The sequence below is a fragment of the Populus trichocarpa genome, chromosome 14 (assembly GCF_000002775.5).
Source record: "Populus trichocarpa isolate Nisqually-1 chromosome 14, P.trichocarpa_v4.1, whole genome shotgun sequence".
Lineage (NCBI taxonomy): Eukaryota > Viridiplantae > Streptophyta > Magnoliopsida > Malpighiales > Salicaceae > Populus > Populus trichocarpa.
Genome location: NC_037298.2, coordinates 8,238,835 through 8,264,598, shown reverse-complemented (window position 1 = coordinate 8,264,598; position 25,764 = coordinate 8,238,835). Strand labels below are relative to the sequence as shown.

General features: G+C 36.3%; 4 protein-coding genes across 10 annotated transcripts; 2 read left to right on the top strand and 2 right to left on the bottom strand.

The window, feature by feature from the left end:
* The first annotated feature begins 47 nt into the window (after positions 1-47).
* LOC7491268 (dnaJ protein ERDJ3B) lies at positions 48-4,498 on the top strand. Its single transcript, XM_002320945.4, has 10 exons — positions 48-426; positions 511-659; positions 757-889; positions 1,463-1,574; positions 2,315-2,431; positions 2,615-2,701; positions 3,519-3,578; positions 3,678-3,755; positions 3,858-3,929; positions 4,037-4,498. The coding sequence occupies exons 1-10, from the start codon at positions 344-346 to the stop codon at positions 4,193-4,195; spliced, it is 1,050 nt and encodes a 349-aa protein (XP_002320981.4). The 5' UTR covers positions 48-343; the 3' UTR covers positions 4,196-4,498.
* A 2,135-nt stretch (positions 4,499-6,633) lies between these two features.
* LOC7495223 (transcription initiation factor TFIID subunit 13) lies at positions 6,634-9,602 on the bottom strand. 6 transcript variants are annotated; one of them, XM_024584369.2, is made up of 7 exons: positions 9,420-9,601; positions 9,232-9,340; positions 8,630-8,802; positions 8,512-8,549; positions 7,837-7,896; positions 7,673-7,747; positions 6,634-7,164 (listed from the first exon to the last, which is right to left on the bottom strand). In XM_024584369.2, the coding sequence occupies exons 3-7, from the start codon at positions 8,733-8,735 to the stop codon at positions 7,054-7,056; spliced, it is 390 nt and encodes a 129-aa protein (XP_024440137.1). In that variant the 5' UTR covers positions 8,736-8,802; positions 9,232-9,340; positions 9,420-9,601; the 3' UTR covers positions 6,634-7,053. The 6 variants fall into 6 exon arrangements, with proteins under 6 accessions (XP_024440137.1, XP_024440138.1, XP_024440136.1 ...); XM_024584370.2 differs by having other exon boundaries at positions 9,232-9,297; XM_024584368.2 differs by having other exon boundaries at positions 9,232-9,269.
* Positions 9,603-11,054: 1,452 nt separating this feature from the next.
* Positions 11,055-17,637, top strand: LOC7491267 (BRCT domain-containing protein At4g02110). 2 transcript variants are annotated; one of them, XM_052447143.1, is made up of 10 exons: positions 11,057-11,397; positions 11,507-11,596; positions 11,756-11,860; positions 11,989-12,090; positions 12,261-12,345; positions 12,923-12,992; positions 13,117-13,161; positions 13,804-16,170; positions 16,451-16,667; positions 16,848-17,637. In XM_052447143.1, the coding sequence occupies exons 1-10, from the start codon at positions 11,314-11,316 to the stop codon at positions 17,385-17,387; spliced, it is 3,705 nt and encodes a 1,234-aa protein (XP_052303103.1). In that variant the 5' UTR covers positions 11,057-11,313; the 3' UTR covers positions 17,388-17,637. The 2 variants fall into 2 exon arrangements, 1 of the variants encoding a protein (XP_052303103.1); XR_008057314.1 differs by lacking the exon at positions 16,848-17,637 and having other exon boundaries at positions 11,055-11,397; positions 13,804-16,298; positions 16,451-16,599.
* Positions 17,638-22,674: 5,037 nt separating this feature from the next.
* Positions 22,675-25,764, bottom strand: LOC7491266 (uncharacterized). Its single transcript, XM_024584504.2, has 3 exons — positions 25,346-25,764; positions 24,747-25,144; positions 22,675-24,147 (listed from the first exon to the last, which is right to left on the bottom strand). Exons 1-3 carry the CDS (start codon positions 25,451-25,453, stop codon positions 22,890-22,892), a joined length of 1,764 nt encoding a protein of 587 aa, XP_024440272.1. The 5' UTR covers positions 25,454-25,764; the 3' UTR covers positions 22,675-22,889.

Below are 25,764 nucleotides of genomic sequence, written 5' to 3'. Positions count from 1 at the left end.
CCCCTCTCATTGGTTAGCTTGAAGAAAGAACACGTCGCAAAGTCAAGTCAACGTTTTGTTCCAAAAAAACGAAAAATTTCAAGTCATCGCTGCCTTGTGTTTTTGGTTATACTTCCATCCACTCTAGACAGCCTGGGTTTCAGACTCTCCCTGGAAGTTTGGAACACAAACGTTATAGCAAGAGATCTTCCTTTTAACAATTTGAGAGAGAGAGTTTCAGAGACGACTAGTCATTCAGCATTGGAATAAATCATTAACAGGCCTGGCAATTACAAACCCTAGAGCTCATTAGTTTCGGAGAGATCCACCAATTCTCTCCTCCTGATATTTTGTAATCTAAACAATGGAGCATCAGCATCGAAGATCAAAGATCTTATTGTTATTATGCGTGGCTCTATCATACTACGCTATCATCGCCATTGCAGGGTGCGCCTCTCTCAATCTTTCACTCCTTGACGCTTAAATATTATTTTACAGAGTTAATTTAGCTAATAAATAATGGTGATGCAGGAAGAGCTATTACGAAGTTCTGCAAGTGCCTAAAGGTGCATCAGACGAGCAGATCAAAAAAGCGTATAGAAAGCTAGCTTTGAAGTATCATCCTGATAAGAATCAGGGAAATGAAGAGGCTAATTTGCGTTTTGCCGAGATTAACAATGGTGTATTTCTTCTTCTTGTTTTAATTAATTTGCGAGCTAATGTTTTATGCTTTTCGATTAATTGATTGATTTTTGGGTGGGTAAACGAAATACTCAGCGTATGAGGTGTTATCGGATAGTGAGAAGAGGAATATTTACGATAGGTATGGAGAGGAGGGACTTAAGCAGCATATGGCTAGTGGAGGCAGAGGTGGTGGAGGAGGAATGAATTTTCAAGACATTTTTAGCCAGTATGTTCTCCTTTTTTCTTATTTTTTTTTTATTATGCAATTTCTGCTTGTTCATTTCTTCTTCAATGTTTATTCTTAAGCAGTATTCAAATTAGAAAAAGTATGAAGCTTATGCATTTCGTGCAGCTTAAACCAACTCAATAGACATTTTGTTGCATTTTATTTTTGTTATGGAGTTAGGATCTCTGTTATCCTTAGATTTAATGATTCCGTTTTGGTCTAGTCTTAATACACCCCAAATTTGTAGCATGCTCTCCCTTGCTCGCTCCCCCTTAATGCCTGCATAGACTGCTATTTAGCTTTGCTGATCAGCTATTGCTGTCCCAGATCCAAGGGCTACCGTCAGACTCGCGCACAAGTGGAGAGTATTAGTACTGAATGTTTTTCTTTGAAGTTAGTGGGTCTGCTATGCATACATAAATTGCATTTCACTTGACCTTTAGTGGATAACAACATTTCTGCTAATGTAAGAATTTGGTTGTGCTGAACATTTGTATGTGCCTAACCATCATTTTTTCCCCTTTTAAATCCTAATTTCAAAACCTCATGTTGCTGACCAAATGGTTCTTTAAGATTTTTTGGTGGAGGTTCGATGGAAGAGGAAGAGAAAATCGCTAGGGGTGATGATGTAATTGTAGAATTGGATGCAACACTGGAAGACCTGTATATGGGTGGTTCGCTGAAGGTGAGGACATTTAAATTCAAATCTGTAACTGACCATTCTTGTTGTAGAAATTGAATTCAGTTGGTGCAGGATGAACACTTCCTTTTGGATTCCTGTAAACCGTATGTGATGCAATGTTATTTCAATGGGATAAGGCTTAGTTGCGTTGAGTTGAGCTAATAACTATCATAATAAAATGTTTGGTAAAACAGAATAAAATGTAGTGGCAGAAGAAAAACACCAGTCTTTCTTACATTACAAATCATGCTGCCAAACTTAGTTGTTTTTTTGTTTGTTTGTTTTTTTAGTGTACGGGGATTGTTAGCATTAGTGGTGATTGATGCATGTTCTGGACCTTTCCTGCAATACACATATGGACCTTTCCTGCAATACACATATGGCTAGTTTAACATGCTGATGTGAGTAGTCTATATTGTATGCACAGTTTAAGTGCGACAGTCCCGGCTGATGCTAGCACTTCTCGTAATGAATTTGTGACATGGGAATGTTGTTGTACAAACATAGTTAGGAGGAGCCAAAATTAACTTTAAGTTGTGGCAGTTGTATAATCTTGTTGGTGTCCTGTGTTTTTCTCAGAAGCTAGCAGGTAAAATATGATATAATGGGTCAAACATGCATGTGTACATATGTACATGGTACCCAACATTCCATGTTCAATAACATTTGAAGAAAATAGGGATTTATTGAAATAAGATTTTGGTTGGTTTGCTATTGAGCCTGACTGTTTTTTTACTCGTCAGGTCTGGAGGGAAAAAAATGTTATAAAGCCAGCCCCTGGCAAAAGACGCTGTAACTGCAGAAATGAAGTTTACCACAAGCAAATTGGTCCAGGGATGTTTCAGCAGATGACAGAGCAGGTATAATATCGCTTAACAATCCTGTTGTGGAAGTTCCAGTGAATCTTGCTCTCAATTATTTATAAGTAATGTAGTAGTGAGAGTATGTTGACCCCTTGTAAGTTCAAATGTCCATATTTGTGCCAACTCCAGTACTATAAGGTTACTCTTTAGCTTTATTACATTTTCTATTTTTTTTTCCAGGTCTGTGAGCAATGTCAAAATGTCAAATATGAAAGGGAGGGATATTTTCTCACAGTTGATATTGAGAAAGGCATGCAAGATGGACAAGTAAGCTCTTTGCACCATTATGTTTAAGATTTTTGAAGATTACTTTTAGATGTACTTTTTTGTTTCCTTTGCCGCATCCATATGAAAGTTGTCATTGACTTCTTCTCTTTCCTTTTGCAAATGCTTTTTGCCTATCACTTATGAAAGCTGTGTATATGGTGATAGTAAAGGGTCCTTCACTTGAAAATACTAATGGAAGTCTTAGCTACAAGCTGCATGCAATGAGCCTTTAATCGGTCCTTTGTTTTGGCTTTTCATATTCTGTTTTAGTTAGATTTTAAAAAAGGCTTCTTGTTTGTGTGCTTTCGCATCTGCAGTTTTTTAACTTCCTTAAATGCTTTGCCTATTTGGATGACAATGATAAGCAATTAGAACTCTCAACTGTTGTTTGGAATGTGATCAAACATGGAATGGTGGGACCATGTGCCATTGTCCTACTTGCCATATGAAAATGCACTTCACGTGTGAACAATCTGCAGATTTATCATAGTGCCTGGAACTGTTTATCTACATGTCATATGCTATGCAATTTCAAAATCTATGGAAAATTATACTCATGATTTGGTTGGCAAACTACAATTTTCGTTGTTAGATCTGCAATTATGTTCCTTGCCATATTTTTTCTTAATTATTAAAATCTAGTATCAGATGTTTGGATTTGACCCTATGGAATTTATATTATAAATCGTGTAGCCTTTTGGTTTTGCCAAAAATATTTACAGCAGAGATAGCATTTATTATTTGGTATGGTTGTGTGGCATCCTTATTTGTAGTATTGTCTTGCATTTTTAGCATAATGTTACTGTGCATGTCACAGGAGGTGGTTTTCTATGAAGATGGTGAGCCTATAATTGATGGAGAACCTGGAGATTTGAAGGTTAGTTTTAACTACACTTGTGATACGGTTTTATTACTACTGCTATTATTGTTTTTGCGAGAAAAACAAAAAATAAATAATTCGTCATGCTTTTGGCAGTTCCGAATTCGCACAGCACCCCATGACATCTTCAGAAGAGAAGGCAATGACTTGCATACAACTGTCACCATAACACTGGTAAATTTTCCGCCCTTTTTCTCATTCGCTTTAAAGGTTATGAGACACAAGTTCTGCTTTCAATGCGGAGTTGATTTTTTTTTAACCTTTATTTTTCACCAGGTTCAAGCGCTTGTTGGTTTTGAGAAGAACATTGAGCATCTTGATGAGCATTTGGTGGACATTAGCTCGAAGGTAAGTTTCACTTATTCTCTAGGGCTTTTTTCAGTGTTTATTTATTTGATTCCGTACGCGAGAAGGTTAAGGTTATGAAGCGACAATGACATGTAAATTGTGTTCAGGGAATCACCAAACCCAAAGAAGTAAGAAGGTTCAAGGGGGAGGGAATGCCTTTGCATTTCAGCACCAAGAACGGTGATCTTTATGTCACGTTTGAGGTTCTTTTCCCCACATCACTAACTGAAGACCAGAAGAAAAGGATCAAGGAAGTTCTTGGCTAGGGTGTTGAAATTAATTTCTTTCACGTCCTGAATTCTTCAAATTGTAACATGGCATTATATAGAAAATCTGAAAGCTTGCCAAGGGTTTTGTTTTTAACCCCTTGTTGCGGAGTAGCATACAAATTAGTAAGATTTTGCCCATCTAAGCTAAAATCCCCCCTGCTTCTTAATGAATTGTGCAATAGAAGCTAAAATTAAAGAGGAATTAATTGCTATAGGTGTTCATGTGTTCCACTTTTATTGGAAATGACTGCTTCATTTGCCTGATTTTGCTAATTGCGAGTGATTTACGATTTTACACAATTCATTCTGCACTGCTAAGAATGGCATTCTGCTATCAATGGAGTCCTTAGCCCGTGTTATGTTCCATGCTTCAAGGCCATCCTGAAGTTGGTCTTGAGGAATGTATCAGAGCTACAACTTGTCTCCTGTTTGTTTAATGATTTGTTACTGAGGTTCAACAGAGACTCTTGAAAAAGGTAAATTTGCTGGAGGCATCTTTTGCTGACAGTACTCAACTATTCTTGCAAATCAAATGATAAATTCTACCCCTTTAAATATAAGTTGACAAAACACAGATTTAGCACAAATACGAACCGCTAGAATAATTGGAAAAACCATATAGTTCCGATATACAATTGACAATACGAATACAATTGCAAATCAACTATTTTGTTTCAATAGAATTTAAAGTGTTAGTCTAATAAAAAAAATAAAATTTATTTCCATATAATTAGATATAAAAAAATTGAAGATATTCCCATGAGATTAAATATATATTACGTTGTTTTATTTTTTAGTTAGCATTAACAACTTTTTTAAAATTTATTATTTATGCATATAATGCTAAATTTATTTTATGAAACGCACATATCAAATTTTTAATTGAAAATAAAAAATTAAATAAAATAAGAAAGAAGATATTGATTAAGAATTAAATAAAAATATTAATGAAAAGTTTTAAAAAAGAGCAAGATGCTCTTGGGCATGGCAGGCCAGGCGCGCGCTCCTCGCCAAGAATGAATAGCCCATGCCAGCACAATTGGTTTATTATTTTTTTTTGGAAGAGAAGACAATGCGTCATCCAATTCGTTTTTTTTTTAACGAACTTATGGCAATGGAAAAATTGAGGTTAAAGTTTTGGAACCCTAAAATCTAATTTTTAAAACTTATTTTAACTTGAAAATATCTAAAAATATATCAAAAATACCAATAAACTTATTTCCAACTTCAATACACCATCTAATCATTCCACTTTTAATTTTGTTATTTGTGAAATTTATTCTTTATTATTTTAATTATTCTTTATTATATTTGAAATAATTTATAAAATTAGATTTTTTTTTATTTTTATCCTCTAATTTTTTTTATCTATAAGATTTCATCCCTATCTTTTAATAAACTTGAAAAAACATAAGTATCAATAAGTTATTTTTCAATTTATTTTCTATAACATAGACAAACAATGAAAAAAAATTTCTAACTCGATCATTTAAAAAAAAATTTATTTTACAATAAATAAACGAGGCCTAGGAGTTGGTTTATGACCGGAGTTGAATCGTGTATTTCCTAAGCCTTGATTCTGTCAAATAATGTTATTATGAACAAAAAATTAATCGAGTATAAAATAATCTTTGAATTTTAGACGTTGAAATACGAATTAAAATGAATTTAAGGCTCGAAATGGATTTATGGAAGCGTAGATGACTTTTTTTCTGTGCCCAGAGAAAGAAAACAACAGGGAGTGAGCATTTTTCCGAATCAAATCGTAGCCAGAATGAGCAAGGAATGGGTAATAATTAATGCAGAGGATTTAACAGTCCCTTTTTTAGTTTTTTCCGTGTGGAAAGGAACGAGTGATATTTAAAGTTTAGGACGTAGTTTCTGACTAGTGCATGAAGGCAAAGCTCTCGTTCTTGTTATGCTCTCACCGCCTTGCAAGAATTCTAGCACCGAGAACAGGAATATATTTATGACATGCCAGAAGTTGAAGGCCATGGCGATCTTGGCTAGGGTCGAAATTGTAACATACTAACAAGGCATTATATATGGAAAACCAGAAAGCCATTTATTCCCCTGCGGGTTCTTCGAACTTCGCACCCCTTGTTGAGCAGCCTCATACAAAACACTGAAACAGTGGACCTTTTTCACCATGCATATGAGAAGTGCCTTAGGAAATGAAATTAGCAGGCGCTGTTTTAGCTACTCTTCGGCAACCACTTCATTTGCCTGTAGCCCTGTACGCGTGTTGGTGATTCACACAAATGAATTGGAGAAGATTGACGCTACCACCATCTAGTTCTTAACCCGTGGAGTTACTTGTTGCTGAATATATTGTGAATTTGATTTTAAAGTGGGCATATATAAATCAACCAAATGACATTCAATCTTCAACGCATATATAAGATAATATAATGGGCTATGCCAACCAAGAATACTAGACTCAAGGAGATTCATATACGCTGGGAAATGAACAAACTAAAACTCTAGAGCATCCAAGATGCTGTTTTTCTGTCCTAAGTAACTGGGCGGAGCACAGTTCTACGCACTTGCATAACCATCTGCATGGATCAATAGTTAAGATTCTTGATCCATAATTAAGAATGCGGCCGTAAGGCTAATTTACAACTCAAAGTCCACTTCCGTGTGTCAACTATTAAAACTTGGGAAGGCATTCCTGAAGTTTGCAGCAATCCTTCCCGCATATGCTTTGACAATGGTTACAACATGAAATGATGGATTCCATCCTTTCAAATGGGTCTGCACCACCTTTGCTCGGAGAAACTTTTTAAACTCAGATTGATTTATCCAGTTCCACTATCTACAAACAGCTACCCGTCAACTATTCCTATCCCATGTCACTCCGTTGACGCTAGCTTCTCTTCATCTACCTCAAAAGCCTTCCTTGCTTGCTTTAGCTCCTCTTGCATAGACAGCAACTCCGTACAACGGTTGAGCTTCGGAGGATCCTGCAGGTCAAAGATTTGGTTTGGTCTAAGTACAAACATATTAAAGCTAGAACTATTATGACTGCATATGAAGTTTGTAGGACATATAAGGCAGGAAAAGCATGGTAGAGATGGCTGTCCGAGAGATCAATAAAGTTGCTCTTGAAAGCCAGGTGTTAATAGGAATAGCAGAGTTCAAATTCTACTACATACAAGCAGTGATAAATCACCAGTATGTTGTGCTATTATATAGATGTGTTATAACAGTTAAAATCCACTAAGTCCTGCAGGGTTTAATTATGGGAGGTGTTCTCCTCCGCCATTGCCCATCCTGCTATATACATATATATATATATATATAGCATGGTTTCCCCTTTTTATTTTGGTGACATGGAACTAGGTAACTCTTGGTGTGCACCAGTTAACAACTTGCGCCCAGTTAACTCTTGACAGGCAAAAGAACAATGAAAAATATGATTCACAGACTTTCCTAAAACATGACAGGTGCAAAATTCTTTGCTGAAAGTACCTTGCGAATTAGAAACAAAAAATCCTCAACTGAAAGCTTTCCCCTCTTTGATCCGATTTCTTGGGCTTTATGTGCCTGCAAAAAAAGAAGTTGCATATGGACATGATATTACGATAGCATCTTGCTAAAGGGGGACAAAATTACTAACCTAAACAGATGCTTACCATATCCGTAACATATTCCACAACAATATCCTCCACAAGTGCCACTGTCTCTGGGAGAGGCTGCTTAGGCAGCAGAAGATATGTAAGTATATTCAATTGCAGACCAAACTAACTGATTTTTACTCAGAGATGTTTGATATCAATGACAAGAGAGTTCCTCAGCAGTTATCCCACTATTATTGATGAGACTGCTATCTACTTGCAGCAAGTACGCAAAAGGTCTGCTCATAATAAACAATCTCTTGAAAATGGTAATTTTAAGTTATTACTATTTAATGCAATGGATTCATGAGCCTATCAAGCAATTAGAAAAGGCCTCTAAGAAAGTTATTTTAACCAGATCCCCCACTCCTTTAAGGTGACAGATTGATTATGCTGCAACTCATACGTTTGAGTATATTGCCTTCAAAGGTCCAGGTTGGTTTAAAACACTTTTCTTCCAAAATGTTGTGCGCTACCATATGGTAATTTGAGAGAGGATGGAAAGTACTTTTACAAACTTTTCACGTTAGATTCAGGAGAGTGCATTGCAAGTTATATAGCCAGTAGATCATCACTAAACAATTTTAGCAAAATGCATAACAATACCAAACAGTTATCGCTCTGTTGTTACCTGGAGAAAACCTCATTCCATCAATGAAAACTATATCATGGTGATAAGATAGCAACACTTACATTTGGATCATCGCCAAAACCATACATCATGTGCTGCACTGTGAGAGAAAAAAAAGTAGAAAATTAACAAAAAATCCATGAGAAAACTTGCATAAAGGAAGTCATTTCACTCGCTTACAGTCTTTCTGAAACATCCCCCGCTTTCGCTTAAATGAAGTTTCCGAAGGCTGTGAAGAAGACCCAGCTTTCGATTTCGATGAGGATCCTGTAGAGGAGTTGTTCATCTTCTATTCCAAGTAATTTCCTATCAAATGTCTCACAGTTTATCTTCAATGACCAATCAGATTTATGCTGCAAATATGCAAAAACAATAAGGCATAGGCACACGAGAGACATGTCGCCGTCTAACATAACATAACCTAATTTAACATTGTTGAAAGAGGAATGCTAGTGGCAGTGATTGGGACAACCGCTAGTATCACTCGCTTTAAGAATAAAACACATCGACAACAATTTCACTGGGAACCAGCTTGCAATGCTCAAAACCCAGTTGTAGTGGCCTTTTTTTTGTTCCATTTTTGAATAGTGAAATCTTAGTGATTGCTTTAAAAACTTGTAGAACCAGTGAAAATAAGCAAACTTCACCTCCAGCTGCAGAATCTCCCCTCGTGAACTGGTTTAAGCATATGATCGAACACTTAAAGGGCTTTTTAAGAAGCAAGGCTTAAAACAATATTGCATTGCAACCCTATTAGAAAAATTAGAAAACAAAGATCGAACCTGAGCAACAATAGTTGAGGTAGAAAAGAGTGACCCATCTATCCATTCGCAGAAATATGAATCAGGCTAATTAAATTTATTTTAAACTTAGAACAGCCTCAATCAAACACTACACATAAACCCCAAATATCAAACTAGGATAACACAATATTAAATTTATTAATTATTATTTAATGAAGAAAATATACCTCAACAGAATGGGATTTTCAAAGATCTTAAAAGAAACCCTCCCGAGAAAAACAAGATTAATAGGGAGAGATTTTTGGGTCTGAGACACCAGCTGCTGACCAAGTGTGGAGCCAGAAAGGAGAAAAGGAGAGACGATAAGAATGAGGAGTTTTTATCAGGTAAACAGTTTGTATAGGTCCACCTATTTATCATACACTAGGGATGGCAATTTATTACTAACCAAATATATATCCATTCGAATCGTATGAATGGGTTTTTTTTATAGGTAGTTTATTCGATGGTCATTGGATATTGAGTGTGGTATAGATGTTATTAAATTTTATCTGAAATTTGATATATATATATATATATATATATATATATATATATATATATTATTTTCAATATAATATACACATAATATTTATAATATATATAAATATTATTTCATTTTACATTAAATAATAAACAATACTCGGATAATTGATATCTATATAAAAAAAGATCTTGTTAAATGAATCAAGTCAAGTCGGGTCAATCTGTCAAAAACATGAACCAGGTTATGAGATTGTAATAACCATGTAAAAAAAAGATTAAAAGCATTTACAAAGCTTAATTTTTTTTAAAAAAAGAAAGACAAAAAAAAAAAACATAATCAACTTGAGTAGACATGCCAACCCGCAACTTGGATCATAAGATTTAAACAACCTTATAGGAAGTAAATAAAAAAAATTACAAAATCTAATTTCCAACAATCTAGATTTAAATGATGAAATATAAAAAAAATCAATTAAAAATAACATAAAAAACAATTCAATTCAACCTGGGTTAATTTGGTAAACCTTGACTTGGATAGTGAGATCAAGATAAATTCATAGAAAGAAAATATAAAAAAATATAAAACCTCACTTTCAACAAATCTAATGTTGAAAGTTAAATCAAGAAGAATAAAAAAACTAAACCCACGATATTAATATATAACCCAACAAAAAAATATCACAAAATACTATTTATAAAATAATCTAATATCAAACAATGAAATTAAAAAATAAAATAAAAATTGGGTTATTGTTAGGTGAATTTAATAAAAACTAAAAAAAAATTATTATAGTAAAAAGTATATAATGAATGTGACTATAATTATTTACCGACACCTTTTATTTTTTTGGTTAATAATAACATGATTATATTATATTTATTTATATTTATTTCTTAATTTACTGATTTTAGTTTTTTATAATCATCAATGGCTATTTTTAATATATATTAGTGTATATAATTATCAAATAATTTTATTAAATATAGGAGTCAAGTTTACAATTTATATTTAAAATCTCTCATAATTAAAAAAGAATACTTAACAACGCTCATCTACTCTCTTTTTTAACGTTAAAATTAATTTGACATGACCGAGTCACGGACACCGGGCACTGGTTTATATCCAAATTACAATGGAATTACCACCACCCTTCTATCTATATATTTTAAGATTTCTTTTAATAAAATTGATAAAACCAGTTACCCCATACTCTAGACGGTCCAATCTCGGCCAGGGGCTCAGGGCGATGGAACACGTGTTCTCTCACGTGGAGGCTCCCACAAATTCCCCCGCTCCCGCCAGGGCACCAGAATTAAACAAAAAAATGAAATCTAAAATTCCCTCCCTAAAACAGCCCCCCACTTGATAATATTTCTCCACTCTTCTTCCTCCACAAGCTTTGCCTACAATTCGCACAGTGCAGAAACCTGTCTCTATCTTTATCTCTATCTTCCTCTCTTCTCTTTTGACTTGAGAGTCACTTCCTAGTCTTATAAGACCACACTCTTCTTTCCTCTCTCCTTATATAATAAAATCTTCATTTCCCCTAATTTTATTAAATAAAAATCGAATCGAATTGAATTCAACTCGATTCAATGCTGGAAACCGATTCCCCTTCCAAAACGTTTCTCGGAGTTCGTTTCGTTCTCGTTGGTTTTGATCCCGTCAACAAATCCAAGGTTCTTCCTCTCTCTCTCTCTCTCTCTCTCTGAAATTATGGTTACTTCTTTTAATTGATTAAGTGGAAAATAGAAGAGAGTAAATTTTAATATTTGAAATGTGGTGCAGGTTAAATCAAAGCTTGTTGGCGGCGGCGGCATCGATGCTGTTCAGTATAGCGAGAATTGCACTCACGTCATTGTCGATAAAATAGTTTATGTGAGTCCTTAATAATTGTTATTTTCGAATTTTTTTTAACTGCTAAATTAGTTACTAGAATTTTTATCTAGCCAAGAAAATTTTCACTCTTTTTTTTATTTCATTTTTTAAAAAAATGTATTTCTTTATTTATTTTTATTTTGTTTAAATGTGTCGTAGGATGATCCTGTATGTGTTGGTGCAAGAAATGATGGAAAGACAGTTGTGACAGGATTATGGGTTGATCATAGTTTTGATATTGGGATGCCTGTTGATGCCACTTCTGTGAGTTTTTTTTTTTCTATAATTTTGTTTTTAATCAAGGCCCCCAAAATTAAAGCTGTATGTCTTCGATTTTCTTATTACTTTTTTTTTTCACCTGTGATATTAATGATTAACTTTTTGTACAATAGATTATGTATCGACCGCTTAGAGATTTGAATGGAATTCCGGGTGCCAAGAATTTAATTATGTGCTTGACTGGGTACCAACGCCAAGATCGAGATGACATTATGGTATGCGTTTCTCATTTTGTTAGCTTTCATGAGCATTTGGGAATGAAATGAAATCTTTACGGGTTTTCTGTTTTTCGTTCTCAGACTATGGTTGAGCTCATTTTGTTAGCTTTCATGAGCATTTGGGAATGAAATGAAATCTTTACGGGTTTTCTGTTTTTTGTTCTCAGACTATGGTTGGTCTGATGGGGGCACAGTTTTCTAAGCCACTGGTGGCTAACAAAGTTACTCATCTCATCTGCTACAAATTTGAAGGTGTGGTTTTTGATCTTCACACAGTGAACACCATTATGAATGAACTTGGACTACGGTTCTTGTTGCACGTGTATAAGCAGTTCCTCTTTTACTTGTTTTAATCTGCTTTTGTTTAATACCGAAAGCAAACCAAGCATGACAAGCTTGCTGCACTCATTGCATAGCATATAGCATGTTTTAGCTGCTGGTTGTTGGACGTATGTTTTAAAGGCACAATAGTTTTGGACTGAGGCTTAGGTGAGTTGAATATGCAGTCATCATGGACTAGCCAGATGTGCACATTATCATCTTCCTATAGCAGACGAAAGATATTACCTCTACAAAGGTACATTAGATGGCAAAATCATTAAACTGTCAAAATGAAAATATTTTGCCAACGAAATTTTGGTTAAACTTAGCTTTATGGAATTTCTCTCTTCAATAGTTGTGTGCTTGCATTTGTGTGGAGAACATAATCTTACTACTACTTGCTGTTATTTTATCTTTTGCTCCTATGGAGCTTTTCAAACCTTGTTCTGGTATAGTGCGAGTGCCTAGCTAGACTAGATTTTTAATTAGATGCTCTCACTTTGTCTAGGTGAGAAGTATCTGCTTGCCAATAAAATGAAGAAGATAAAGCTTGTTAATCATCGTTGGTTGGAAGAAAGGTGAGTGTTATTTATATATATATATATATGTTTTCTCAAGGATAGACCTCTGAGCTGGTTTTTTTGTTCTTTACACTTTGAAATAGATAAGTATCTCACATATGGAATGAATATCCTTCTGCAGCTTAAGAAATTGGGAGCTTCTTCCAGAAGACAATTATAGCAAGAGGTGAGACATTCTAACTTGTTGGGTTAGTAGCATTCGACGTGATAAATTCAACATCACTATTTACTCCTTAACAATAACTGGTGCATAACTGCATATCGAGAGAGAAGAAACCTTGTATTGTTTGAGCCCATCTTATGGAGTTTGAATTCTATTAAGGAGTGACATGAATGACGCATTGAGATTGTCTGAGGTACTTTGTTTCTTTGATCAGATATTTCTTAACTTCAGAATTGTGAGTAGAAAGTGATGGCATGATTCTTTGTTTCATTTTATGGACACTGTTACTTGAGCTTTGTGTGCTCCCTACGTCCCAAGATGTTGAGTTTGGAGTTGCTTATCACATATCAATGCTTGTACCTTGTGACTATATTGTTTTCAATATTGAATGGCTGGCTGTTCATCGGTTGAGATCTTTCACTCATTATATGTTTGCACAAAATAAGCATCTCAATGAATTGCATTAGTAGAAACAAATAGATCTATTACCTTTCCGTTTCCCAAAGAAAGCAAGAAATAGATATATGATGCATTCATTAGGAAGCTGAGGTTTTCTAATCTTTGATTGTTCGCTTAACTATCGTTTCATATACAAACACTTGGATCTAGTGTACATCCTGCTTAACTATTGCTCTATTTGAATAGTGGCTATGAGTTGGAAATGCTGGAAGCTGAGGCAAAAGACTCTGAGGATGAAGCTCAAGGCACCAGTGTGAAGCAACCAAGTTATGAAAATGCGGATAAGAGTCCTCAGAATTTAAAAGCTGGAACGTTTAAGGCTTGTGAAATGCCCAAAACTGGGGAAGTGCAGAAAATATCACATAATTTGAGTGAGCCTGAAGGTCTATCAAGCGTTGTCAATGCTAAAGATATCTTAGTAACTCCTGGCAAAAGGAGCAGAGATGATCATGCTTCAGGCTTTGATAATATTTGCGTTTCTGAGGTGCCTGGCCATCTGGATGTTGGTGGCTTCAAAGGTGCCACTTCCAATGACTTACCTGGTACACAAGGGAGAACTCCTCTTTCTACAAGAACGAGTAAAGACTTGGAGTTTATTTCTAGAAGTGTTGAAAGGCCTTCTCACTCTGATGCGAAATATAGCACTACAAGTTACACAAGGAGAACTCCACAAATATCCCCATCATCAATCTTCTCTGGGAACTCGGGAAATATCAGAGGCTCTCCTAAAGTTCTCTTAGGTGAATCCATCAATATGTCTTCTGCCAAAGCAGAATATGCAAAGGACACAACAAGCCCTTCTTGTGCTGAAATTCCTCGAAAAGGAATTGAATTACTTTATGAAGAAGCACCAGGAAGTAAGAAGCAAAAGACAGATGTTTCGTGTTCTAGCTCTAAATCACAGAAGATGAATCATGATGCCCAGGCATATGTCACAGGGAGTCCATCAGCTACTTACACAAGTCAAGGTTTAGAACCAACACCTTTGGTGGATGGTCCGTCTAGGATTAATAACCGCTCTCCCCTCAGCAATGATGGCCACTCTGTGCATGATATGATTGGTATGAATGCTCAGCAGAACCCACATACCAATTTTTCAACAGCCAAGTCATCAAAATTTAGAAGGAACCCGTTCACAGAAGATCATGCTTTCCTTGAAAATATGATCTTGAAAACTGGAGAAAATGAGAACACAAATAAGAATACACCACAACCATCCTTCAGGGACTTGACAAAGGACATCTTGGTCAGCGGGCATGACAGTGGAGGTTTTGTTGTCGAAAGATCTGAACAGGTGATTGCAGAAGCAGGGGAACCACAAAATTGGCAACAGGATGGAGGGGGTCCGTTTACACATAATAAGGGATTAGAGACAGATAAATCTGACATGCTTTCTAATTTGAACGTGCCTCAGGCAGGAAATGATAACTCCATTACCAAGCCAGCTAGGAAGAAGATGATTGCCAAGAAGACTTTGGGTTCTAGACCAAAACTGACAAGTAATGTGAGCCAGAAAGGTTCCATATACTTAAATGTAACTGATGCTCAAAATGATCCTACAGTTGGTATGGCTAAGGGAAAAGGGAGAGTGGAGAACAGGAGTTCCACTGATGCCACTGAGCTAGAGATATCCCCTGCAACTGTCAATGCTGCAGAAGCACAAGTGATGGAGACAGAACGTGCCACAAAATTGGGGGATAAGTTGGGAGATAATGCTGTGGATAAGATTGGTTTCGCGGATGATGAAACTGAGGCTCCAGAGGAGGAAGATGAATGTGAAATTTTGCACAATGACGAGCAGATTGATGTGATTGATTTGTCAAATAAAGCAGATAATAAGACAGGAATGAAATTGGAAGCAGATAATTCTGCAGCTAACATGAGTGATGGTCCAGCAGAAGGAAATAATGCAATTGAAATACAAGAGAGAGACGGATCAGCCTTGAAAGAAGGTTTTGTAAAAGGAAAAGGAAGCAGAGGCAAGAAACAGCCTTCTGGTAAGACGAAGACCAAGACTGTTACCTCGGTTGTTAAAAAAGCTGAGTCTAAGAAAGTTCTGGACGAGGAAGAGAATCTTAATGGAAAGAACATTGAGGAGAATGCTGCAGAAAAGGAAAGCACTGAGCCATGTCCTGCAGGTCAAGCTAAAAGTAAAATTGTATCTAGGAAAAAGTCCAAGAACCCCGTGGAAGCTGAAAAGGAGAATAAGCCTGCTGTTGATGGAGATCAATATGCAAGTCTAGATGATAAGCATGTTGGGGAAACAGCTGCTAATGCAAGTAAAACACCAACGAAGTTTAATCAAAAGGTTAGTAAAAGTAATCCTGGTTCTACACCAGGAAGAGAAGTTACAAAGCAACTGAAAACTGAACCGCTATGGTTTATATTGAGTGGGAATAGGATGCAAAGAAAGGAGCATCAGCAAGTTATTAGGCGTTTGAAAGGAAAATTCTGCAGAGATTCTCATCAATGGTCATATCAGGCAACACACTTCATAGCTCCAGACCCAATTCGCAGGACAGAGAAGTTTTTTGCTGCTGCAGCATCTGGAAGGTGCAGTTCATTGTGCTTAATGTCTGAAGTTTGAGTTTTGAAACTAATATTTAAGAAAACCTCTATCAAGATTCTTATTTCTGACATCGCAATGCGATCCATTTTTCATTTTGCTGGTGCTAAACTATGTAATTCCTCTTTTTTCTTCTGAGAAATTTTTTTATATATGCATATATTTTTTTTCCTGTTAAGATGAAAAGTCGCTGAATGAGTTTTGTTATGGACTATCTATAATTCTATGAGCCATCTGTCCAAACTGATAGATATCCATTTAATGCAGGTGGATTCTTAGGTCGGATTATCTAAATGCTTGTAGTCAGGCAGGGAGGTTCTTGGCAGAGGAATCTTATGAATGGCACAAGAATAGCCTTAGCGAAGATGGAACAATTAATTTAGAAGCTCCAAGGAAGTGGCGGCTGTTAAGGGAGAGAACAGGTCATGGAGCCTTCTATGGAATGCATATTATCATTTATGGAGAATGCATTACACCACCTTTGGTATGTTTTCTTCTTAGATATGTTTAACTGCTCTTTTTCCAACACATGCTGCATAAGCTTTCTTTCTTAGGGTCTTGGATTTCCCTGAACGATACTGATCGGCTGTTTATAATTTTTAATTGATCAATCATCTAATATCCATGATTTGACACGGTTTGCATCTTCCTGCTCAACAAACAGGATACTCTGAAACGAGTAGTGAAGGCGGGGGATGGTACCATCTTAGCAACCTCTCCTCCTTACACCCGCTTTCTTACATCTGGAGTTGACTATGCTATTGTCAGCCCTGGCATAACACGTGTAGACATGTGGGTTCAAGAGTTCTTAAGACATAAGATACCCTGCATTGTTGCTGATTACCTGGTGGAGTATGTCTGCAAGCCTGGGTACTCTCTTGAGAGACATGTACTGTACAATACCAATGACTGGGCAGAGAAGTCATTTTCCAACCTTTTGAGCAAGGCGGAAGAGATTGTTGAGGATTGTGATAGTGGTGATGATATAGCCTGTGAAGTTTGTGGTTCTAGAGAAAGAGGGGAAGTTATGCTGATATGCAGCGATGAAAGTGGTTCTGTTGGATGTGGGGTTGGGATGCATATAGACTGCTGCGATCCTCCACTTGAAAGCATACCAGAGGAGGATTGGTTTTGTCCGAAGTGTAGCGGAAGCAGTAAGAGAACCAGCCCTAGGAAGAAAAGGATGAAAAAGGCACTTCACTAAAGGCCAATTGTTTTTTAACATAGAAGATGTCTGCATTTAACATAGTTTGCTGCGACCAAACGTGTAGAATTTACTATATTATTCTCATGTCTATGTAGTAGATTTGTATAACAACCTTCTTAGAATGGCAAGGTGATTATAGGACATATCGAACTTCTGTTCAAGACATGATGTATTTATTCAGAAATTGATTCTTTGTAGGTCGCAAGACATGTTTTATTTTATATTCGTTTAGAAATTTCATGAGTAATCCTGTTGGTGATCAGGATATCTTCTACAAGATTGATCCTGTAATTGGTATAGGAGTGGGGCAGGACATTACAAGCTGCGCGGAGATACGCATCATTCGCTATTGATGGACGCATCACCATGATCTTGTATCTTCTCTTTCAATTGATGTGCATTTTGATTTCTGAGTTTTTCTCATCTTGTTGAACTGCCAAGTGACAGTCTTCGTACATGAACTTGAGGGTTGCACGTTCTTCTTTCTCGATTTCACCATGACAGGAGGTCTGTTTCAAGCTCTGCCCCCTTTTTTGTTCAAGTTCTTTTCCATGTCAATCTTTGAACTCCACGAATCAACTCTCAAGCATTATTTTGATGGGCTTGGGTCTTACTGTAATCTAAATTTAGCCACATATCTGGCCCATCTAGGGAAGTTTGCCGGGCCTATTATGCTATAATGCTTGGAGAGTTAAATCCCTTGCAAAATTCTTCTTAAAAAAGTGGGAAAAGGTAAAACCGAGAATTAGAAGACACTGCACCTTGACAGCGGGGGGGGATTGGGATTTGGGCCTTCAAGCAGTTATCGTCTGCGCATAATTGGGGACATGTCCTTTGAAAAGCAGAGTAATATTTAGCCATAAACCTTTGCTGTGGCTTCAAGCTTTGCTAATTTTTGGAACCCCACGCTACAAAGAGAAAAATAGTATTAAAAAAATAAAATCAAACAAAAGTTTTATACTTGGCTTCAAACACACTCTATCGATAATAAAGGTGTTTTTGTAGTGGAGGTCAAACGCTAGTTTCATTACACAATGTGTTGTATGGTAGTTGATTGATTCTATAACCTGAAATCATGATTAGACTAGAATTTGTTGCAGATGATCAGACATTTAATACCACACTAAAAATAATAATGGAAAGAAAAGAAAAACGTTACTAAATTAATATAACTAGAAAAATTAATATTTCTTCACAGTCCGGTTAAAAAGCATTTTTTTAAAATAATTTTTTATGTTTTAAATTAATTTTTTAGTGTTTTTATATCATTTTAATATGTTAATATAAAAAATAAATTTTAAAAAATAAAAAAAATATTTTTACTTTAAAGTAAAAATCATTTTAAAAAGTTATTATTAACATAATTTTAAATAACACTGTAAAGTAAAATAATCTATTATTTCATGCATCGTGCCGCCGTCCTATGTATTGAAAAAGTTATTATATATGATAGGTATTGGAAGCTTATATGATCATTAACTTCAAGGCTCGTTGAATCAGTCAAGGTACATGCAAGTTGGCCCAAACATCCATATTAAAAATAAAAATAAAAAAGTTGCTACATGAACGCATATTCATAAAATGTGGGTACTTTGCTTGTTTTATGAAGCCCATATCATGGCTATCACTAGTTAGCGCTCGTTTAGATAACTTAAAAAAAAAAAAAGTTTGAGGACTATTTTCTTTAAATCCAATGAAAATAAGATTATTATAAAAAATCAAAAAAAAATAAAGTTATTGAGACTTTAAGATTTATTTAATATAATAAAATATATTACCAAATATTTCAATCAAACAAAACAAAAAAATTACAAGTAAAAGTTATATATATATACACGAGTCAGAGAGCCTGACTGGAGACAAATCCATTCAATTTTAATATAAATTTTGTAGTTTTTATATTCAAGAATATAATATAAATTGTTTTTTGCTTGAAAATATATTAAAATATTTTTACTTTTAAAGCATTAAAACAATTCAAAAATTAATAAAAAGTTTAATTTAAAATAAAATAAAAATTCAAATTTAAAAAGCAACACTCTAATTAAATATCTATAAACAAAGAAGCCTTGTTTTCCCATTCTGACAGGGAAAAAAAGAAAAAGAAAAGAGGGGAGATCATTGCACATGATAGCATCACATGGTGCCCCTGACATCATCATATCTGGCCACGACCTCTCCTCTTTCCAATGTTCCCAACATTCAAACATCACGTGTTTATTCTAACTAAGCCCTTCTTTTTCCAGGCTAATCCCATATTCAACCCACTCACTCTTCATACTCTCCCTTTTACCCTCAAGACATTCCCCTCCTCTGCCCCCAGATACACCCGACATCAGAGGGTGCTGTAGTCTTTATACAGAATATCATGAATTTAATTTGTACTAATGTGTACAGCTTGAGGGGGGTTAGGGTTTAAAAAAACATCTCATGCTAGAGACTAGAGAGACGCACCACGGTCTCTGACGACTTTAATTATTTAATCATTAAAATACATTAAAAAAATGATCGAATGGGCGGCCTGTGAGGATTCGTGCAGAACCCCTTTCTTTCGCCATAAGAAAATAAATAATGTTTGAAAGGAGTATATTTTGCATAATAGAAACAAAAATTGAATATTGCAGAGAACATGTCAGAGGAGCATCCGAGAATTACAAGGATTTTTTAATTAAAAAAAAAACAGCATGGTTTACCAAAAGTTTCTTTTTTTTAATGAATTACAAGCCTCTCGAGGTAGAATAGAATGCTACTCAATATTTCTTAATATATAATACTTATTAAATGATGATTGCTTTATTATAAATGATGAGTGCTAGTGAAAATTTGTTAGATTTATTTTTTATTACAACAGGCTCGGGGAGCAATATTTGTATCTTGTAAAGATGTCAATGAGATAGCACATGTCCTGACTATCAATACGCTTGATTCATGTCGTGCTAAGCTTAAGGAGATTAGGAGGTCGAGCGTCTATGAACAGCCTTAGTGAAAGATGAGATCACTTATACTAAATGGGAACATGAAGTTAGGAAGATAGGCTCATCCATGAGCATTCTAGGCTCATCTACAAGCTCAAGCGCATGTAATTTTAATGCTGACCTCTACATAGATGTTACATACATGTTTTTAAGTTGAATGAGTTAGGGTGGTACAATCCTGTCTGCGAGTGCTCTCCAGGCTTGTCGAAGAGATGTGATGATTTTTAGATATTGTTAGATTGTATACTTTAATGGTTTAGAAAGAATTATAAATTCAAATTTTTTAAAAAAACTGCCAATTGATGGCCATTTCCCTGCCTAGGCTGCCCTAGCTACCTTCATAGTACGTTCTAGCCACAATTTGTATCCATGGCATTGTCTCTAATTTATAATTAACGAGCAGTTGTTTATGTGTAAGGCACGCGAAGGAGCTGTACTGATACTGAATAATCACACCCTTTTTGCTATCATCCATTTTAATTACAGATAGAAGAAGCAGTGCCATAAAATTCATCGGATACATCATAGTAGTACTACTGTAGGTTCAGAGCAAGTTCTACACATCCCATGCAATACCATGCATGAAATAATTGAGACTTCATTAAGAGTTAATGAGTGAGAGAGAAATATTAGCCAGTAGTGCTGGATTTAAATCGCGGATTTTGACTAATTAATTACATATTGCAGTGCTCGAAATCATAGCGATCATTTTGGACGAGGGGTTGTAAGGGTGGAAAGATTAAAGTTGTTGAGTAGCGTGGAAGGACGAAGGGGAAAAGCCAATTTATAAGGATAAAAGAAGCTCTCAGATCACTTGCAAGGAAAGACAGAGAGAGCACTTTTGACTATTTGAGTGCTTTGGTAGGTTTGGGAGCTCTTTTTTTCTTCTGCTTAAAAGTGAACAGAGGGAATATCACAGATATAATGTGCCGACTTCTGCCATTTGTGTTCATGGTTAACAAGGCAGACATTAAATTAATATGGTCATCCAGCTAACATCATGTTTAATTTTATTCCTCTCTTTTTCTTGGTCATGATTTGCATGGAAAGACCATGCATGCACTATATATGAAGCTAATTAGAAATATTTTTTCGTCAATAATTTAGGGTAATCGTCGTTCAAATTTAGAGCAGACAGTCTTTCTTAATCGTAAACTTCACTCATCTTAGGTATGAACGAGATTAGAAAGATATTTGATTATTTAGTTGTCAGTTCAAATAATAATATTGCTAATCTGTTTTCTTAATCTTAAATATTTCCCACAGTAAAAACAACCTATAGTAGTAGCAAGTACTTGAATGGCAGTAACAGCTACGAGAAATGTTTTAACCCAGTATTTCCTTGGGAGTTTTCTACCCCCATCTGCTAGTTTAGTAAAAAAAAAATTATTGTGCTGGTATGGCGAGAAATTACTGTATTTCTTTGGATGAAATCGGAATCCGAACATAATGATGCCACCTTTTCATGTAACATTAATCTCAAACCATTTCAACAAATCAACAAGTTACTCTTGACATGATCCAAGGTTTATTTATATCATATAATTGAAACATAAAAATTATTAATTTGATATTTTTCATAATTGAAAAGAGATTAGCCAACCATGCCCTAAATTTAACTGACAGCAACCATCTTAAAAGTCCACACCTCGCAGAGACATAAAAGGCGAATCACCATCATCGCTCCACATCTCGCTTCAGCCGGTCATTGTTTGGACACTTTTGATACAAATGTGTGGAAACCAGAGCCCAAAGCAGGAATTATGCACAGTGTACGTTGAATTGACATATCCTTTCCAAGCCAACTTATTTTTCTTACCTTGAGTGTTGATGACCCCTCTCTTTTGTTGCATCAGCCAGCCCTGAAAAAAACCTGACAACCCCTTTTCCGTTGGGAGATACTTGACATGGTCCCTTTTCTGCTGCAGTTTACACCATCAGGATAGGGCCATGACTTTATAATAGGATTCATTCAATGCCATAAAACTCACAAAGGGTGCTCCAAAACCAATAGGATTATAGCACACACTCCTTGGTTACAGGGTTTTTTTTCACCAACCCAATGGATAAAGGAAAACCTTATGTGGCATTAGCAAGTTAATGAAATCTAGTGCAATGTCAGATGTGTCAGTTTATGGATAAACTAACAAGGGAAAATTAAATGCAACAGATCAGACACCAGAGAGAAGCCAAAGCCAGCTTCTCAGCATCCAAGGCTACACGTGGGCACCAAAACCCATCTTATCCGCATCCAAAAGAGTTGAAACAAGAGTGAATGAGAAAACACCAGTACTAATGCAATTCCAAACTTAACCTAAGCAGTAAAGCATATAGATCCATAAATAGAAAATTCGGTACTGGAAATTCTGTACAAGTAGTAGTAGTAGTAGAAGCGAAATTAAGAAATAATACAAGGGGGGCAAAATTTTCCGGCAGCCTAAATTTATGTCTGTTTGTACAAAACGAACCAGAGATTTCCACTACCGGTAACATCTCAAGAAACTTGTTTATAGCAACCAATTATTTAGCAGCTCAATGCCTCATATTTCATTGGGATTGGACGGCTAAACCCACCTTGTGATAGCAAATTCCCGACTGCAGCAAGGTCGCGGCAAAACACCCCTTGAAAGACAGGTGCAGCGGTGCTCCCTGCAGATGCAGATGACACTTTATTGTCATTCCAATTGATCCTATCAGAACCAGAAATCTCCACTGCAGATGGGTTCGATTGCATTTTGGCATTTTGTGTTGTTTGCTGTGCTTGAATTGCTGCTGCTTGAGCTGCTTGCAAAGCAGCTGCAGCTTTCTTTCTTTGCTTCTCTCCAACCTCTTCATCCATGATTGTTGACATCACGTTAGAATAACCCTTTTGAAGCAATCTATAGAGCAACAAGGCAGACATTTTTGCACGGTCTTTTACTGAATCAAGATCCCTATCATCTGCAAACTCGCACCTCTCAATAAAATTTATAGATTTGTCAGGCTTGTGCCTCAAACTCAATAATAAATGAGCTCTCTCTAATTCGGATCTCGAACACCCACGCCTCAATCCAATCAAAGCATAATAATCAACATTTCCAGTCTCCCCAGAAGCAACTCTCTGCTTCAATTCTTGAATCTTGGTAGACAATGCACAAAGTTTACCTGGAATCTCCCTGTACCCAACATTATGCCGCTTCCAAGCAGGACCTGGTAGCTTCCTGTCCCGCAGGATTGAATTATACAATAGTTTCAAGTGCTCCAGATCATGTAAACAATCAGGCAAGCAGCGTATTGTTTCTAGAAGAAAAGCTCTTGTATCAAGTGCCTGAATGCAGGTGGGGTCTAAAGCTAAAGTCTTGTTGCAATCAGCAATGGACTCTGCAATTCTTCCTGATGCTTTATATGCAAAAGCTCTATGCATATAGCATTCAGCAAGGAATCCCTGTGGAGCCCCACGTCGGCCTTCCACGATCTTGGTGAAGTGGCGGATGGCCTCAGAGTAAAGGCCAGCGTTCAGGGCTGCCAAAGCGGCTGTGCGGCGGCGAAGAAGGAGCTTGATGTGGGCAAGGAGTTGTGGGATGCTTTCGGATTCGGTTAAATTTCTCGGTGGGGTAGGTGGGGCTGTCGATGTGGATATATCACTAGAGACTGGGAAGTTGGAGAAAGAGAAGCTGTCCTCTGACCAGGAAATGCTTTCACGGCGGAATGCAGCAGTTGTCAGGCGTTTTCCGGTCTGGAGTAGCACCATGGCATCCTCCATTAGACCTAGATGGCAACAAGCCTGACCTAAAACCAAGTACCTGTAACAATATTGGATAATGATCGAGTTAGTAATTTTTTTTCATTTTCAAGTTATTAACCTGTTTGACTGGTAGATTTTGGAGTGTTTTACCAAACTAATCAAGACCTCGAGTTATAATTCAACTCCGGTTTTTTAATCAGGCAATTATAAAAGAAAATACTAATTAATTGCAATCGATTACAACCTAATAAAATAGAATAGGATAAAATACTATAATGATTTAGGCAAATGCACAGCTAGCCATCGTGGTTTTTTTTCTACTTTTGACCTCAAAAGATGGCCAAATCATGTTAAAACATGGCAAGCCGTGTGCTATTCATTAGATTAGCCTTTATGACAAAAGATAACATTTCCTTTGGGAGAATCAGTCAAGTTCCGAGAAAAAGAAAACACCTTTGTTAAGGAGGTTAAAAGTTAAAACAAATTCAATTATGGCTACCACCTCCGTGTCCTAGAAGAAAAAAAAAGATAGGGAAGCCTGTGCATTTACTCAAACCAAATAGAAACATATTCACCGATCTAGACAATAAATAACGTCATTGAGAGTTAAACCGGACACTAGAATGTTAAAAACGAAACAGAAACCGAGGAATTTACCTCCATTGCCCTTCTTTATCGCAGTTTTTACAGAGCCCGGCCATCACTTTCTTCTTCAGGTCGGAAACAGAAAAACACTTGAAACTTGGATCAGTTTTCTCAGAAGGCAACAAGTTAACTCGCTCTCTTGAAAGCTGTTGGGAAGAGCTATCAGAAGCAGAAATTGAGCCCGAATCGTCGTTTGCCATTTTAAGGCTAGGAATGTAGTCCTGAAGCATATCAGCCACGTCCTTGAATCGCCTAAGATAAAGCAAAGATCGTGCTTTGAGCTCTAGAGCCACTTCAAAGCGAGGAGAGAGTGCAAGTGCCGCGTCTAGAAGGTTAAGAGCGGACGCAATCTCGCTCATTTCTTGGCTTGCAATCAGGTTTCTTGCATCCTTAATGTACTTGTCCACAATCTGTATTATCACACCAAAGTACACGCATTACAACATTAACTTTCACATGAGGAATATATATGATGAAGGGGGAAAAAGACCTCAAATGAGAAGAACCCATTTGAGAAAGAGATCAAATAAAGCGTAATAAATGAAATGTAAAGCCAATTACAAAGTCAAACAGAGATCCTCTTGATCAAGAGTCAGGATTTTAACCATTACCTTTCGGTTGCTAAGCCACCAGTGCTTCTTTTCATTCCCACTAAGACAAGGAGAAGTAGAGGTGGTCATTTTTGTTGTTTTTCTAGTTGAAGAAGAAGAATCAACCATCAACAACTCCCTCTCTCTTTCTAAGTCAGGCTCTCTCTCTCTCTCTCAAAGCACATATATTTTTTTTGGTTGTGAAATAAAAAGGAGAAGAGATATATATAGCAAGGGAATGAAATAGAGAGAGGGAAAATGGGAACAAAGTGGAGAGGGAGAGGGAGGGTTGATCTTTGGATTTAAAATCTTTTTTGTGTTTCAAGCGTATTGTAAAATAAGATAGAGAAGCTCGGCTGGTTTATAGCTACGAGAGAGAGGGAGAGAGAGAGAGAGAGGGAGAGGGAGAGGCCCTGGCCTGGCCTTCAAGGAAAAGAAAA